Here is a 15,811-nt window from a genome sequence, read left to right on the forward strand (position 1 = left end):
CTTGTCCCACTAATTGGGGTCGGCTACATGAATCAAACGACGTCATTGTGCTCTGTCATGTATCATGTCTACAGAGAGACCGTTTACATGTAGATCTTGTTTGACCACCTCATGGATGGTCTTCTTAGGTCTTCTTCTGCCTTTCGCCCTTTGTCCATCTTCCATCTCATCCACCCTCCTGACTGGATGTTCTATCGGTCTTCTTCTCACATGTCCAAACCACCTGAGACGCGATTCAACCATCTTTTCCACAATAGGTGCTACTCCAACTCTCTCCCTTATATCTTCATTCCTTATTTTATCCAATCGCGTATGACCACTCATCCATCTCAACATCTTCATCTCTGCCACACTCAGCTTATGTTCGTGCTCCCCTTTAGCCGCCCAACACTCCGTACCATACAGCATAGCCGGTCTTATAGCGGTGCGATAGAATTTACCTTTAAGTTTTAAAGGCACTTTTTTGTCGCATATAAAACCAGATGCACTCCGCCATTTTGACCAACCTGCTTGGATCCTATGATTTACATCATGTTCAATCTCTCTATTATCCTATATGATGCACCCAAGATACTTAAAACTTTTAACTTTTCGTAGGTGTTCTCTCCAATTTTCACCTCTAAGCGGACGAGTTGGTTATTTGATTTTTTTATTTTTGACCGATACAATTAATCCATTTATTCTAGTCTAGATCTCTTACATATTGGGCCTGATCGTGACCCAAGTTTGAACTATAGAAAATAGTCAATAACAGACATTCGACAAAAACGTCGAAGCCATAAATAAGTTACTAGATGTTCCAAGAAGTACGAAAAACTTGTCCAAAAATATTAAAGTAAGAAAAATATCTTTGTTTTTAATATATAAAACATTTTTTCTACGTATTGGATCTTCTTATTAAAGACTAATAAATTATTACATGCATAAAATAGAATTTAAATTTTTGATATTTACTTGAATAAATTAGTGATCTAATTATTAGTTTAATCCAAATTGCTTATAAAATAAAAATCTTTGTTTCACGTGATATTTTTTCTAAAAATAAAAAGAAAAGTAGGAGATACTATGATTACGATCTAGGGGAATAACAAATATTTTAAAATTTTAATTACACCTTTAAACTTTTTTACTTTTACATGTATTTTTTTTTTGACTTTTTGAATTAAGAGATATTAAAAAAAATTTGTTAGCTATTTTTCTCATATAGCACAAAGTTTATTTCTTAAAAAACAATAGAAGCAATAAAAAATAATAATTTAATCAAATTATAAAGAAAAAGCAATTTAATCAACGGTGTTCATTCCTCTGATCACATTTCACCTAATCCTCCCTTCGCATTTGTTAGACAACAACTTTGACCCGCTTAAAAAGTTGGTTGGTGGTTGTTGGTCTCTTCTCTTAAGCCGTCATCGATTCTATTTCAACCTCCGAATTATTATAATTAAATTAAAAAAGTCATTTTTTTCCATTGGTAACTTTTCCCTCTCTTATATTTATATATAGTTCACCTACCCTTCTCTTTTAATCTGTTATTTTTCATACCCAGATCTCTCTTTCTCTGTAATTTGACTCCAGTTTCAGGTCTGCACTTTCAAGTTCCCTTTTTTATGTTCTTATTTCTTGTATTTGGGGATCCATTTTTCTGCTTTTGGTGCTTTATCATGGACTTAATTTGCTTGCCCAGAATTTCAATTTGCAATTTTTCTTACTTTTACCGAATTTTATTGGTCTTGTTCTGGGTTTTGATCTTAGTGTTGATGATAATTTAGGACTATGTGCTGTGCTGTGCTGTGCTGTGCTGTGTTTTCTTACTGATTGATAACATTACTTAGTTGTGGGATGAAGATTATTTTATTGAACCTTGATCTTGCTGATACTGCTCTGCCTGTAGTAGTAAATACAGTTGATAGTAGTTTCGGTTCACAATAACTGTCATTTTAACCTTATTCGGTACATTCATAAATCTAATTAATGTTTTTAGATACAAATTCAATCCAGATATATTAATGTATGAATGTACAAAAGACAAAATTGACAATTAATTTGAGCTAGAGGGAGTATGGTTTGGGGGTTATGCTGTTTGTGTTGTAACATTTTTGGAAAAATAAGATAACTGGAATGTGAGATCTTGTAAAAGTTGCATGCCTGTGAATTTCGAGGCAGAAACTGCAAATCTAGGAAAGTATAAATCTTGTTTGGTAGTTGGGATGCTAATTGTACGTTTGATTGACATTCGACAGGGAAACCTAAGAACTCAATCTGCTGGGTAACATTACTCCAATGTTTAGATAGGTTGATGATCAAGTTTATTGGTCTTTGATTAGTGATTACATTTCGACATTATCATAGTCTTCATTCTTGGAACATGTTCAAGGTCATTATACTTCCTATTGAACTTGGTAGAAGTTTTACTTATTGATGGCATCTTGAGTCCCACATTCATAAAGCTGAAAGTTTTTTATGTGCTTGCTGTATTCTGTGATTGTAGTTTACATATTTTTGTTTTCCTCCAGAACCTTCCTACTTTAATTCTCATATGCATTATCATTATCAACCATTGAACAGGAAGTTCATTATGGCTCAACCGAAAACAAGAATAGGTCTTGCTGGACTGGCTGTCATGGGCCAGAATCTTGCTCTCAATATTGCCGATAAAGGCTTTCCCATCTCTGTTTACAACCGAACCACATCGAAGGTAGATGAGACCGTTGAACGAGCAAAACATGAAGGAAATCTTCCGGTTTATGGATACCATGACCCTGAAGCTTTTGTTAATTCCATTCAAAAACCAAGGGTGATAATAATGCTTGTTAAGGCCGGCGCACCTGTTGACCAGACCATTAAGACTCTATCTACCTATTTGGAAAAGGGTGATTGTATTATTGATGGTGGTAATGAGTGGTATGAGAACACTGAAAGAAGAGAGAAAGCAGTGGCTGAATTAGGACTTCTTTATCTTGGGATGGGAGTTTCAGGTGGTGAGGAGGGTGCTCGCAATGGTCCATCTTTGATGCCTGGTGGTTCGTTTGAGGCTTTCAAATACATAGAAGACATTCTTCTCAAGGTGGCAGCTCAAGTCCCTGACAGTGGACCTTGTGTTACATATGTTGGCAAAGGTGGATCCGGAAATTTCGTGAAGATGATCCATAATGGAATTGAGTATGGTGACATGCAGCTGATTGCGGAGGCTTATGATGTACTGAAGTCAGTTGGAAAGTTGTCAAATGAGGAGCTACACAATGTCTTTGCAGAATGGAACAAGGGAGAACTTCTGAGTTTCCTTATCGAAATCACTGCTGATATATTTGGAATTAAGGATGATAAAGGAGATGGATATCTTGTTGACAAGGTTCTTGACAAAACCGGCATGAAGGGTACTGGTAAGTGGACTGTTCAGCAAGCTGCCGAGTTATCAGTAGCTGCTCCCACTATTGAATCTTCTTTGGATGCTAGGTTCCTTAGCGGGTTGAAGGAAGAGAGAGTTGAAGCTGCTAAGGTCTTCAAATCAGCTGGTTTTGGCGATATCTTGGCTGATCAATCCGTAGACAAGCAGCAGTTGATCGATGATGTTAGGAAAGCACTTTATGCGGCCAAAATCTGTAGCTATGCTCAGGGAATGAATTTGATTCGTGCAAAGAGTATCGAAAAAGGATGGGATTTGAAGTTGGGTGAACTGGCCCGGATTTGGAAAGGAGGTTGCATCATTAGAGCAATATTCCTTGACAGAATCAAGAAGGCTTACGACAGGAACCCCAATCTGGCAAACCTTCTTGTTGATCCTGAGTTTGCAAAGGAAATAATTGATCGCCAATCCGCCTGGAGGAGAGTTGTTTGCCTTGCCATCAATTCCGGTATCAGCACCCCAGGTATGTCTGCTAGTCTTGCTTACTTTGACACTTACAGAAGGGAAAGATTGCCGGCTAATTTGGTGCAAGCTCAACGTGACTACTTTGGTGCTCATACGTATGAAAGGATCGATATAGAGGGATCGTTCCATACCGAATGGTTCAAGCTTGCCAAGCAATCAAAAATTTAGGTTACTGTATTTGGACCTATCTGAATTTCTAATAAATGTACTGTTTTGTGCTCAAGACTTTGTGCTGAGCTGAGCATAAATATCTGCTACAATGTGGTGATTTTTTACCCCTGAATTATATATATCCATTTATGAATTGCTTGGATTTTGGTCTTCCAAAGATTCTTGCATCTTTGCTGATCATGCAGTTAGCTTGATTCAAAATTTTCCATTTCATGGTGCCTTTGTAATTTTCACATTTCAATAAGATGTTCCCTGTTGGAAGTTACTTTTCATTTAACAATTTACTTATTTGGATTTAGTCTATGATTTGCTTACAATGTAAAAGAGTTTAGTCAAAATATCTTGAAGATATTATAAAGCAGCGGATCAAAAACTTTTATTGTTTTCATTCTATCCCTGCCTATTTCTTACTTCTTAGTCAAACTTCTTTTGCATATCTGCACCCAACCCCAGATGAAAGTGAATGGTAAAAATTTGTCATTCGTTAATTTACGAATCGACAGTACAATGTTTACTGCCTTCCTTTCTCATTGATAGTCCTTTTGATATATTTTTTTATGCTTTCATAACTCAGATGTATGTAGATACATCGTTTTATGAAAGTTAAAAGATATCAAAACAACTATCAACAAGGAATGAAAGGATTACACCTTATTTTTCACTGGTAATGGGAGTTGCATCTTGCATACATTTGGAAGTTGGAACTTCTCATTGGAGGATGACAAACATTTTTTGTTTTTTGTTGGTACCTTGCCAAGGTAAGAAAGTAGATGAACAACTTTTGTTTCCCAATTTCTCCACTTAACTCCTTTTGTTAGTTTTGGTTAGAACAAAAGTAACTTATGGAATCTCTTGCTCTTTAAAGCAAAAAAGGTACATACTTTTCTTTTACTAAATTTGTATCAAAATAACTGTTAATCCATTGAAAAATCAACATATCATGTCTAAATATATTGACTTCTTAATCTACTAATTCGTCCCAACTCAAAATTCCAAATTTTCAGTTACTTTGGAACAGAGAGAATATTAATTTATCTGTTCTTTTCTTAGCTTGAGCCTTGCTATTTGTGAATCTGTTGCATCATTTTCAGGCCCTACCAACCACTACAGGTTTTAAGTCACTCAGTCCCTGTATGAGTTAGCTTTTCTTTCAGGAAAAACAAAACTATGATTTGTTTTTTTCCTTTCATATGTAATAATATCTTCACACCTTCTTTATTTCCTTTCTTTACTACCTTGTCTGTTATCTTTTTGTTGGTATTGACCTACTTGATATTTGTTAAATTTTCTTTGAGATCTTTTATTGCCAATAATATGCTGTATGATTAAGATTGAGAAGCCCTGTAATGGTTTCTAGTGCCAAATTATTTGAGCTCAATAATTGAGAAAAGCCTATGATGGTTTGCTTCTTTTGGCTTAAAGGCATTGGCTCATATCATTTTGCTTCAACAAATAATTTCTTGTCATGACATTTTGTTATGATCCCTATAAGATAATGAACTCGCGTTGGTTGGTCGAGTGGTCAACTCACTCGTCCACTTGTAGAAGGTTCAATTCCGCCTTGTGTATGTAGCAACATATTAGCCAACGACAGACCTTTAAATGAAACTCATATTTGCAGCAGGTTAGACTGATTATTCATTAACTTGTCGGATTGGGAGAGATTGTATAAAATTAAAAAAAAAATCCATTGTCAGTTATAACAAAGTTAAGGACATGTAAAAATTTTACATAAGACTACCTATTTTCCATAACACCTAATGAAACTAAGCAGTTCAATCCTAATTCCAGCAAAACTTCCATTAAATTTTCTGTGATTAATCTAATAATAGTGACAGTAATCTAATAATTTACATGCTTTCAATCAAATGGTGACAGACGAATTTGTCATTTTTTTTTAATAAAAAGATCTTCAAAAACATCTCTGATATTAATTTCAGAAAGAAAGTTAATATCACATGGATCATTCAAGAACTTAAAAAATTGGATGCTTACTTTATATATATATAGAAGTGAGGAGTGTGTGACCTTTTTGTATGATTCTTTTGAAAGTCTATGTGGTGGCATCATGTTTTTATGTCAATCATACAGCCTGAAACTTAGCAATGCCTTGCTGTTGCATCTTCTGTCCCATTCATTCATTCATTCATTCATTCATTTCATTACAAAGTTTTATTATCACTTTCTCTCTCACACAAACACATTCACAAATTAACATAAAGACCATAACCAACCAAACCACCCCAATGCCCTGTCACTGAAACAAATCATAATACCTTTTTATTGCATAACATAGTTGTCATTCCCATGAAACTTTTTTTTAATTAAAAATTAAAAAAAAAAACTTACCCTCTTTCCAGCAAAGCATATGCCCCATTTCGTGCCATTTGCAATTTGGAAGCACAAATACCACATGACACACCCCAATTATTATTGCCTAAGTTATTCATAGAAAAATATACAATTTTTTCTTTTAAGTTTTTTCTTCCCTTGTGTTCTTGTTATCCAGAATCTTTTGGCCACATCTCTAACTTCTTTTTTTAATTGTTTCTAAAAGAAAACAATTATTTTTATGAGTCATTTTTCCTGTTCCTTCTATCTCCCAACTCAATAAGACCTTTGCGTATATTAATCAATAAATGTATTTTGAAGTCTTGTGTTGAAGATTCTAGCAGCAGTTAACTTTGTATATATATATTTTTCAAACTTCTAGACCCTATAGTTTTGAAAATTTTACATTCGTTTGATTCATGTAACCAACCCTACACAATCGAATAAGAATTAATTGTCATTTTCGTGTCACTTTCTTGATGGATGACATGACATACTCTTCAGAGTTGGCATGAACATTTCCATTATTTTCAAACTAATAAGATTCAATAAAAATCTGAAGAAGGTGTTACTAAAAAGATTAAACAAAATCTTTCAGGTTATTCTTATCATACAATATCTCCAATTCGATTATTAACCCTACAAAAAGTTCTTGGAATTAACTATTCAATTCAACTCAACTCACTAAGTTACATTGATTATTAGACTTTATTTATATCCTAAGTAATCACTAACTAATCTTAATAACTAACTAATTCGCCTAGTTATCCTAATCCATAGCATCTATCATTCTTGGAACTCAGAGATTTCAAGTTGAAACCATCAATTCTATTGCTGGAAAAGTGGTACCATGTTCTTGAACAACATTAAGAATGTTCATACATTAGAAAATGTCCTATTTTTCACTACAAATAATAATCATTCAACATATATTATGTGAAACTGAAAATCTAAAACTTTGTGATAAGAAAACCTAAAAATGTTAGAAGATAATATTTTCTGAGGTAGATGTGTGAGTAAGTAACAAATCAACAAATTCAATTTTTCTTTTCTTCTTCTTTTCCATACAAACAAATTCAAATTTTGAGGATGCATGGTTCAATAAAATCCCAGCATCATATACAAAGAAAAAAAAATTAATAATAATAATAATAAAAAAGAATAGAATAGAATAAGAATACTCATTTTTTACTTCTGTTGTTGTCAACACGTTTCTTCTCTTGTTTGCTTGAATTCTTCTTCTTGCTTCCATGGTGATGATGATGATGATCTTGATGTTTATCTTTCTTGGAAAATGTGTTGTTGTTGTTGTTGTAATGAATTGGACCAGAGGAAGCATCTGAAGCCATTGAATCATCACTCTCTTCTTCATCAACTTTCTTTCCTTTTCTCCTATTATTATTATTTTTATTATTACTATTACTAACATAATCATGATTATGATGATCATAAACATTCTCAACATTGCTGCACCCAACATCATAATCCTCATCTTCTTGCATTGGAGATTCAATATACATAGTCCAACCAGATTCACTACTGCTACATCCTTCAGCTCCACCACCCCATATTTGTTTATATGAATCCATAATAATTATATCTAAATAGAGAAAAAAAAAATATGAGAAGATAGATAGATAGAACTATAGCATAATAAGAACAATGAAGATAGAACTATAAACTTACATTAATAGATAGAGCTTCAAAAGTTAAAGGCTCCAAAAGGGTGGTAATGAAAAAAAAAAAAAATGGTAGATGCATAGCACTTTGCTCCAAAAGGCTTAAATTCAAGGGAGGAACCAGGAAGGTTCCTTATAAAAAGAAAATTATAAAAAATGAAAAAAAAAATTGGAGCATGAAATAAACAAAAGGAATGTTGGGGCTTGCAGTCTTTGGTCATAAAACGTATCTATAAATAATAATTGTTTTTAACCTCTGTCGTTGTCATGTTAATTAGAAAAATAAGATATATTTATATCAAAATTTTAAACTCTCTAATTTAATTTAATTTTGCATATAATACAGTTGGACATTGCACAAGGTTGACAACTAGAAAAAGAATGTAAAATCATGGTCCTTGAATATGCTATTAATTATAGCAGTGCCACTTTTATTTTTTATTTTTTATTTTTTATTTTATTTTTAACTTTGTGTTATGCATGTGTCTATGATTGCATCAAAAAAAATTCTTTGTCTTGTCTATAGTAAACAGGCTAATCTATTTCTTTTTCAAGTACATGTGTTTGTTAATATTAATGTATGTTCTATTCTCTGTATCTTAAATATAAAAATAAATAAATAAATAAATAAATAAAGGAGTATCTTCTTGGATGAGAAGGTTTCAAGAATCAAAATTAAACTCATCAACCTAATGAATTAATTTCATTTTCTTGATCATCACAAAAACAAGAATGCACTTATTCAATTATTCAGTAATTTAAACAACACAAATATTTTTTTTATAATTTAGTTAAAAATTAAATAATTCTTTTTTGTTTTTAATTTAATATAATATAGATTGGTTGGTCTACAAACTTTGTGTGTATACATTATGATAATTAATATGAATATTATTATATGATGGCAGGTCATTGTTGGTAAAGGGTTGTTGGCTAAACTTTGTTTAGGTGGGATGTGATCATGCTAACCACAAAGTTAGACCACCCTTGAAAGCCTACTAAGTTTGGCATTTAATCCTATGAGACAGGGAACTAAATTCATCAAAATAAAGCATCTTTTTTTGTCAAATATTTATTATAATCACATGTATGTTAACTTGAGCTGCTAATCTACCATTAATGTATTATATTAATTTGTTCGTATTATTTCTATGAGTTTTACAAAACCTCTTTGTTTTTAATATCAATTACCGGTTAGTGAATTATTCTGGTGCCTTTTCCTATAAAAGGATAAATACATTTATTTTATTCAACAACTATATAATTTAATCATAAGTCTTAGCTTTAATATAATTAGGATAAACTACCAAAATACACCAGAATTATTTTATTATTGATAAAAATACTTTTAAATTTTATTATTAACAAAAATATCTTTAAATAATTAAAAAATATGCCAAAAATACATCCTTTGTGAATTAAGATGTTTTATATTAACAGAAAAAAAAAGACATTTTTATCACATTTTTAAATAATTTAAAAATATTTTTGTTGATAATAAAATTTAGAAGCATTTTTGTCCGCATCAAAATAATTTGGATATATTTTTTGTGGTTTAGTGTTGATCATAATTTATAGGGTCAAATACGATTTTGATCCTAAAATATATACTGAAATTTTTTTTCGTTTTCAACCTTTTTTATATACAAAATCGTCCCTAAGGTTAGACTTAGTTTAAAAATCGTTCTTACCCTAAGGACTAAAATCGTACGGAGGTGGTGGTAGAAATGGAAATAAGGGTAGATCGTCTACAACTTCTTCTTCTTCCTTCCCCCTTCGTCTTCTTTCCTTCTCTTTCGTAGGAGCAGAAACACTCTCTTTTACTTTTTTTTTATTTTATAATTTTTTGTTATAGATAATTTGGTCCAAAATTTTAATATTTAAGTAAAAAAATGATTTTTAACTTTAGAGATGATTTTGTATGCAAAAAAAAAGTTTGGGACAAAAATTTTTTTTTACCTATATCTTAGGAATCAAAATCGTACTTAACCCTAATTCATAAGTGAGACATAGGTTATTTTTTGGATAAATGATCTAATTCGTCTCTGAAAGATCATTCGTTCTTCAAATTAGTCTCCAGAAGATTTTTTTAATCAAATTCGTCATTTCAAGGTTTAAAATTAATCACGTTAGTCCTTCTATCATTTTCTTTGTTGATGGCACCAAAATTTATTAATGTGACACGTTAAATGATACTACAACACACATATAGGAATTTTAATTCACTATTATTAGCATGATAAGTTTATGAAATTAATTAGATCAAATCAAAACCTAATTGGAAGAAAAACTTGAGGCATTGGAATCCCTCAATTTGGAGTTAATTTTATCTAATTTAAAATTAAATCAAATCAAAACCTAATTGGAGGGAGAACTTGAGGCATTAGAATCCTTCAATTTGTGGTTGATTTGATCTAATTTTATAAACTTATCATGTTAGCCACCAATTAAGACTACTAGGTGTGTATTACAATATCACTTAATGTGTTATATCAACAAATTTTGACGCTATTAGCAACGGAAGTAATAAAATGACTAATTTAAAATCTTTGCAAGATGAATTTGATATTTTTCGAAGACTAATTTAAAGAATAAATAATCTTTCAAAAATTAATTTGATAATTTACTTATTATTTTTTAGTTAAAAATAATTAATGAGCAAAACAAGCTTGGTTTCAAATTTTTAACATCACTTAATTAAACTCGCTACTAATAGAATTTCAAACATATGAAGGGAAGCCTTTTAATTTATTTTATTGGACAAGTAACGGTAATAAGAAGAGCAGTGCATTAAATTTAATTTATGTTACAAGTAATGTATTAGGAAGTGGAGTAGAGAGAGGGTGAATGTAGGTTAACAAAGTATAGGCGAAGCAATTGAAGATTTGATCTTTGCATTAAGTAGTCCTCAACTAGATTTGACTCAATAATTTTCCTTAACATTTGAGCAAGCACAATGTAAGAGTAATCAATCATTATTCTTCTTGAATTGAGCCATCTTTTGGCTTTATAAGGTACCTAGCTCCATATCCTTTGAATGTAATAATAATCACAATTCTTGCTTACACAATTAAGCTGCCTCACCCCATAGACCATGTTAGTTGTCCTATTTATTTTGCCAAAATTTCAAAAATAAATAAATAAATAATAAAAAATACTATGGTATATAATATAACGTAGAGAAAATCGAAATTTTACGTGAAATCGAAAATGTAAATTAAAAACATAAACATAAAATCTTAACAAGATTTTAAATAGTAAAATCGTCAGACTTAGTACAAATTTCGTAAAATCGATAAACTCATTTAAAATCGTAATATCGAAAGATTTTAAGAGTTAGATCAAGATTTTAGCTGCTATTTATATAAGAGTTCATTTATTTAATTAAACTAAAAACAAGCTAATCGCGTTCAATTAGAAAATAAATCTTTTTCAATCAATATCAGATAATTTTTTTTAAATCTTAAATTATAAATCCTAAACTTTAAATTATAAATCCTAAATTATAATTTTTCCGAAAAATAAGAGCTAAAAAATAATTTAGAATAAAAAAATTAGTTATCACTAACTAATTCAAAGTTAGTTTTGTATACTTATTTTTTTAGATTAAATAAAAATAAAACGACTTTTGAGTAGTTATTTTCTTCAAAGTTTGAATGACAATTCTCTCTTAAAAAAGGAGTATAATAAGTTTAACAACTCATCTAATAGTCGACTATAATAATGCTTCCAAAAACATGAAATGTTTATTTCAGAAGTACTTTAATTTGAGTAGTTGATGAAAGCTGTAAAGAACAACTATAAATAACGACTTTGCAATGGAATCAATCAACTAATAGCATTATAACAAATTAACAATACAAACAAAACCATGACAAAAAAGGAAGAAGATAGAAGTGGTTTTTTCAAGTATAAACGACAATAAAATTGGTCAAGGCCATTTATCCTAAATAATAATTCTTCAAATTTCAAAAGGCAACATTAATTTATAGCTTCTCTTTTTTGCTTTGAATTATTCGAATTGAACAACAACAAAATATTTTCATGCAAGCAACAATAATAATGAAATTAGACGATATGATGTTGATATGAATTTTTTTACCTTTAACTCGTTCTCTACGTTAATTAATGTCAACCCTTGAGTCTTTAAACAAAATTAACTGACCATAGCAGAAGCAAATTAGTAGTAACAAAAGCTAAATTACTATTAAAATCTTTGTATGTTTTTGGTTGAATTTGTCAAATAATCTTTTTTTTTTTGGTTGTACATCGGGGCCTAAGCCCATTATCAAATAATTTCTATTTCTGGGTTGTGGAATTTAAAGCCCAATATTATCCCATACTATTTTAAGAATGAACCCAAATACGATTAAATTTAGGAAATGAAAAAATCCAGGCATTTGGGTTGGGCTTTTGGCCCGTTTTAATACCTAACAAAGCTATAATAACCCTATGACAAAACATGGGCTTTAATCCCATTCTTGACACTTACTTTTGAATTCATATTTTGTCGAGTTAAACCCAAAAATGATAACTGAGATTGGCGTCGTGCACTAAAATCGTCTCCAAGATTCTAATTGCACTAATTACATTTCTGAAATTGACAAAAATGTATCATATTAGTCTCTGTTCCATTTTTTATTAATGGCGTGATAACATGACTTGATGACATGGCATGTTAGTGAAACGTGTCACTCCATGATTTGGCCACGTATAATGGTATGATAATGTGTTGACCAGTGACACATGGCATGCTAATATAGATGGTTGTGATACATGTCACAATGCTATTTGGCCACGTACCTGCTTGTGCCACGTGTCACGCAATAGTATTCGTCTACGTGTCATCAATTATATCATTATTTTAGATGCTCTAAATTAGTCCCTCACTTTACGTTAAGTGACTCATTTTAATCCTTAAAATTGAATGTGGTGCACCAAACTAGTCCCTTTACCCGTTTTTTCTCATTTTTTTAAAAAATTAAAAATTTTCAGTATTTTAGATGTATTAATTTCAATTCTATTTTTTCACACTTAAATATGAGTGTTTTTATAAAAAAATTTAAAGTTTTTGTTTTAATTATATATTTTTTCTATAATAATTTAACATTGGTAAATTTTGTAATATATAAGTATGTTATTATAAAAAAAATTATATGATTGATTAGACACAATTTTTCATCAAAAAATGTGTTTTAAACAAGAAATCAAGAACTCAAATACATATTGTTTTCGTTTCTTATGAAATACAAGTTTTCATTATGTATAAATGGGCTAGACTAAAGGCATTTCAAGCACCCTTACTACCATCTCCGACCTCCTCAGTCTAGACGAAAGAGGTCAGAGATGGTAGTGGGAGGTGCTTGAAATATCTTTATGTCAACTCCAAGACAGCAGTTCAAAGTACCCGCAAGAGAAAAAATATTTTACAAAAGCATCTTGAATTTATAAAAAAAAAAGGAGAAAAAAACTAAGAGACTAGTTTTGTGCACAACATTCAATTTTAGAAACTAAAATGAGTCACTTAACGTAAAATAAGGGACTAATTTGGTGCATTTACAAATTACAATCATGACATAATGGATAATATGTGGACGAATACTGTTGCGACACATGGCACAAACAGATACGTGGACAAATAGCATTGCGACGCATGGCGCAACCTTCCACGTCAGTATGCTACCTGTCACTGGTCAACACATCATCATACAATTACACGTGGCTAAATCATGAAATGACACATGTCACTAACACACCACGTCATCAAGCCATGTTATCACGTCGTTAATAGAAAATAAGTCAGAGACTAACGTAGTACATTTTTGTCAATCTCAAAAGACATAATTAATACAATTAGAATCTCAAAAATGATTTTAGTGTATGACATCAATCTTAAATATCATTTTAAGATTTAACTTTTTTTTTTCATAATTTTGAAACGTGTAGTACCAAATAACAAATCACTATGAAAATTGATCGTAGAGAACACGAAAGTAAAGTGAAAAAATTGAGTGTGACAAAAGTTTTTCATTAATGTTCAGAGAGGAAGATCAAGGCCTTTGCCAACATCAACTCCAATGACTTGAAGTATTCCCTTGTTTATTATCTGCAACATATACCAACATTTCATAATAATCCAACTTAGCAAAAATGCTTTAGTTATGCAATCAATAGTGTAGTTAGAATGAAAAATGTTAAAATTGAAAGAAAAAATCTAAAAATATATGATCATTTTGGGTAAAAAATTGTTTTAATTTCTAATATTTGAACTAAATTCTAATTTTGTCTATAATATTTGAAACATTTTATTATTATTTCAAACGTTTTATTTTGACCTAATTTAATTTTTTTGTCAAACTTAAAATTTTTTCTTCTAAAAATATCCTTTCTTCCATTATAATTTTTTACTAAATAACGATAAAAATTATAATTGTAGTAGTCATAATGACTATCGTAGTGATTTGAAATTAAAAGAAAAAAAAAAGAGAAAAAGGATAACAATAGAGAAAAAAAAAGAATATTTTTAGAATAAAAAAATTGAATTTTGATTATAGTCCTGACAAAATAAAATGTGAGATAAAAACAAGAGGTTGCAAATATTAAGGACGAAAATATGACTTTTACATTGCAAATGTTAAGAAAGAAATTAGAATTTAGTTTAAATTAGAGATTAAGAGTATTTTAGTCTATAATTTATATTATCTTCCTGTTCATAATGTCACTTTTTTTATTTCTCTAAAAGTCAAAATACAATATTAAAAAAAAGTTTTCTATAGTGACATTATCAAATATAGGAATAATATTATAATTTACAAATTAAAAATATTATTCGTATACTAAAATTAATTACTAAAATCAATCATTAATATATTTGTGTATAAATATATATGTAGTTTAATTTATTTTTAGTGTATATTTATATTTTAACATATATTTTATTTTGGTAGTTGAGTTATTTTGAAATACACATCGCATTGTCATTTTCAAATAATAATAAGATAAATTTTAAAATAATATAACTTGATGTCTAACTTTTACTTAACTTATTTTTTATATAATAACTTTTGAATATTTAATACTAATTTACTTTTATATTTTTAAAATTAAATGTTAATTTTTAATTTTTTTTAATAAATTAGACAAATAGTACTAGACACTCCAACAATCACCTAATAATAAAGCGACATCCTGTTACTATTCGAGTGACAGCAATATATCTATAATGAGAAATGAAGATGTGAAAAAGACTCACAAATTCTACAATGAAAACTCCAATGATTCCAATCATGCAAGCTCTAGAGTTCCATATCTCTGCTGTCCTTGTGAACCCAAGAAATGGAGCCTGAAATTGTGGCTGTACTTTTGGAAATTCCACCTGAACAAATAAACACACATACACACTTTTTATTCAACTTTTAAGGAGTATTCTTATCACCTAATTAACAAAATTTATAAAAGAAAAGAGAAGTGCTTACACCAGCAGGGGGCTTGGCTGCTGTGACAGTGAAGGAAACTCTCTTCTTTTGTAACCTGTAATTATAACCATTTGGAAGGAACAACCGTTGCTTGTCTGGTGAGTTAATTGAAAAGGTTGTTCCTGCGATGAGTGATGAAGGCAATATGGTTGATGAAGAAGCCATGACCATGATTATGGTTGAAACCCACCACTATTTCCTTCACCCTTGGCCTTATCTACTCTTTCTCTCTGCTTTTCAACTTCCATTTATTTTTGTGTGGTTCATATTAGAACACGGTGGGGGTC

The 15,811-nt window shown here is 30.3% G+C and overlaps 3 protein-coding genes across 4 annotated transcripts; 1 reads left to right on the forward strand and 2 right to left on the reverse strand.

Moving 5' to 3' along the window:
• The first annotated feature begins 1,401 nt into the window (after nt 1–1,401).
• LOC107486544 (6-phosphogluconate dehydrogenase, decarboxylating 2) lies at nt 1,402–4,304 on the forward strand. Its single transcript, XM_016107090.3, has 2 exons — nt 1,402–1,581; nt 2,566–4,304. Exon 2 carries the CDS (start codon nt 2,576–2,578, stop codon nt 4,034–4,036), a length of 1,461 nt encoding a protein of 486 aa, XP_015962576.1. The 5' UTR covers nt 1,402–1,581; nt 2,566–2,575; the 3' UTR covers nt 4,037–4,304.
• Nucleotides 4,305–7,423: 3,119 nt separating this feature from the next.
• LOC107486352 (protein SOB FIVE-LIKE 4-like) lies at nt 7,424–8,219 on the reverse strand. Its single transcript, XM_016106890.3, has 2 exons — nt 8,057–8,219; nt 7,424–7,970 (listed from the first exon to the last, which is right to left on the reverse strand). Exon 2 carries the CDS (start codon nt 7,957–7,959, stop codon nt 7,552–7,554), a length of 408 nt encoding a protein of 135 aa, XP_015962376.1. The 5' UTR covers nt 7,960–7,970; nt 8,057–8,219; the 3' UTR covers nt 7,424–7,551.
• A 4,184-nt stretch (nt 8,220–12,403) lies between these two features.
• On the reverse strand, nt 12,404–15,774 carry LOC107486543 (light-harvesting complex-like protein OHP1, chloroplastic). Of its 2 annotated transcripts, none has more exons than XM_016107089.3 (3): nt 15,525–15,774; nt 15,302–15,424; nt 12,404–13,738 (listed from the first exon to the last, which is right to left on the reverse strand). In XM_016107089.3, the coding sequence occupies exons 1-3, from the start codon at nt 15,693–15,695 to the stop codon at nt 13,736–13,738; spliced, it is 297 nt and encodes a 98-aa protein (XP_015962575.1). In that variant the 5' UTR covers nt 15,696–15,774; the 3' UTR covers nt 12,404–13,735. The 2 variants fall into 2 exon arrangements, with proteins under 2 accessions (XP_015962575.1, XP_015962574.1); XM_016107088.3 differs by lacking the exon at nt 12,404–13,738 and adding an exon at nt 13,949–14,155 and having other exon boundaries at nt 15,525–15,770.
• Nucleotides 15,775–15,811: the final 37 nt, after the last annotated feature.

Source organism: Arachis duranensis, chromosome 4 (assembly GCF_000817695.3).
Source record: "Arachis duranensis cultivar V14167 chromosome 4, aradu.V14167.gnm2.J7QH, whole genome shotgun sequence".
NCBI lineage: Eukaryota > Viridiplantae > Streptophyta > Magnoliopsida > Fabales > Fabaceae > Arachis > Arachis duranensis.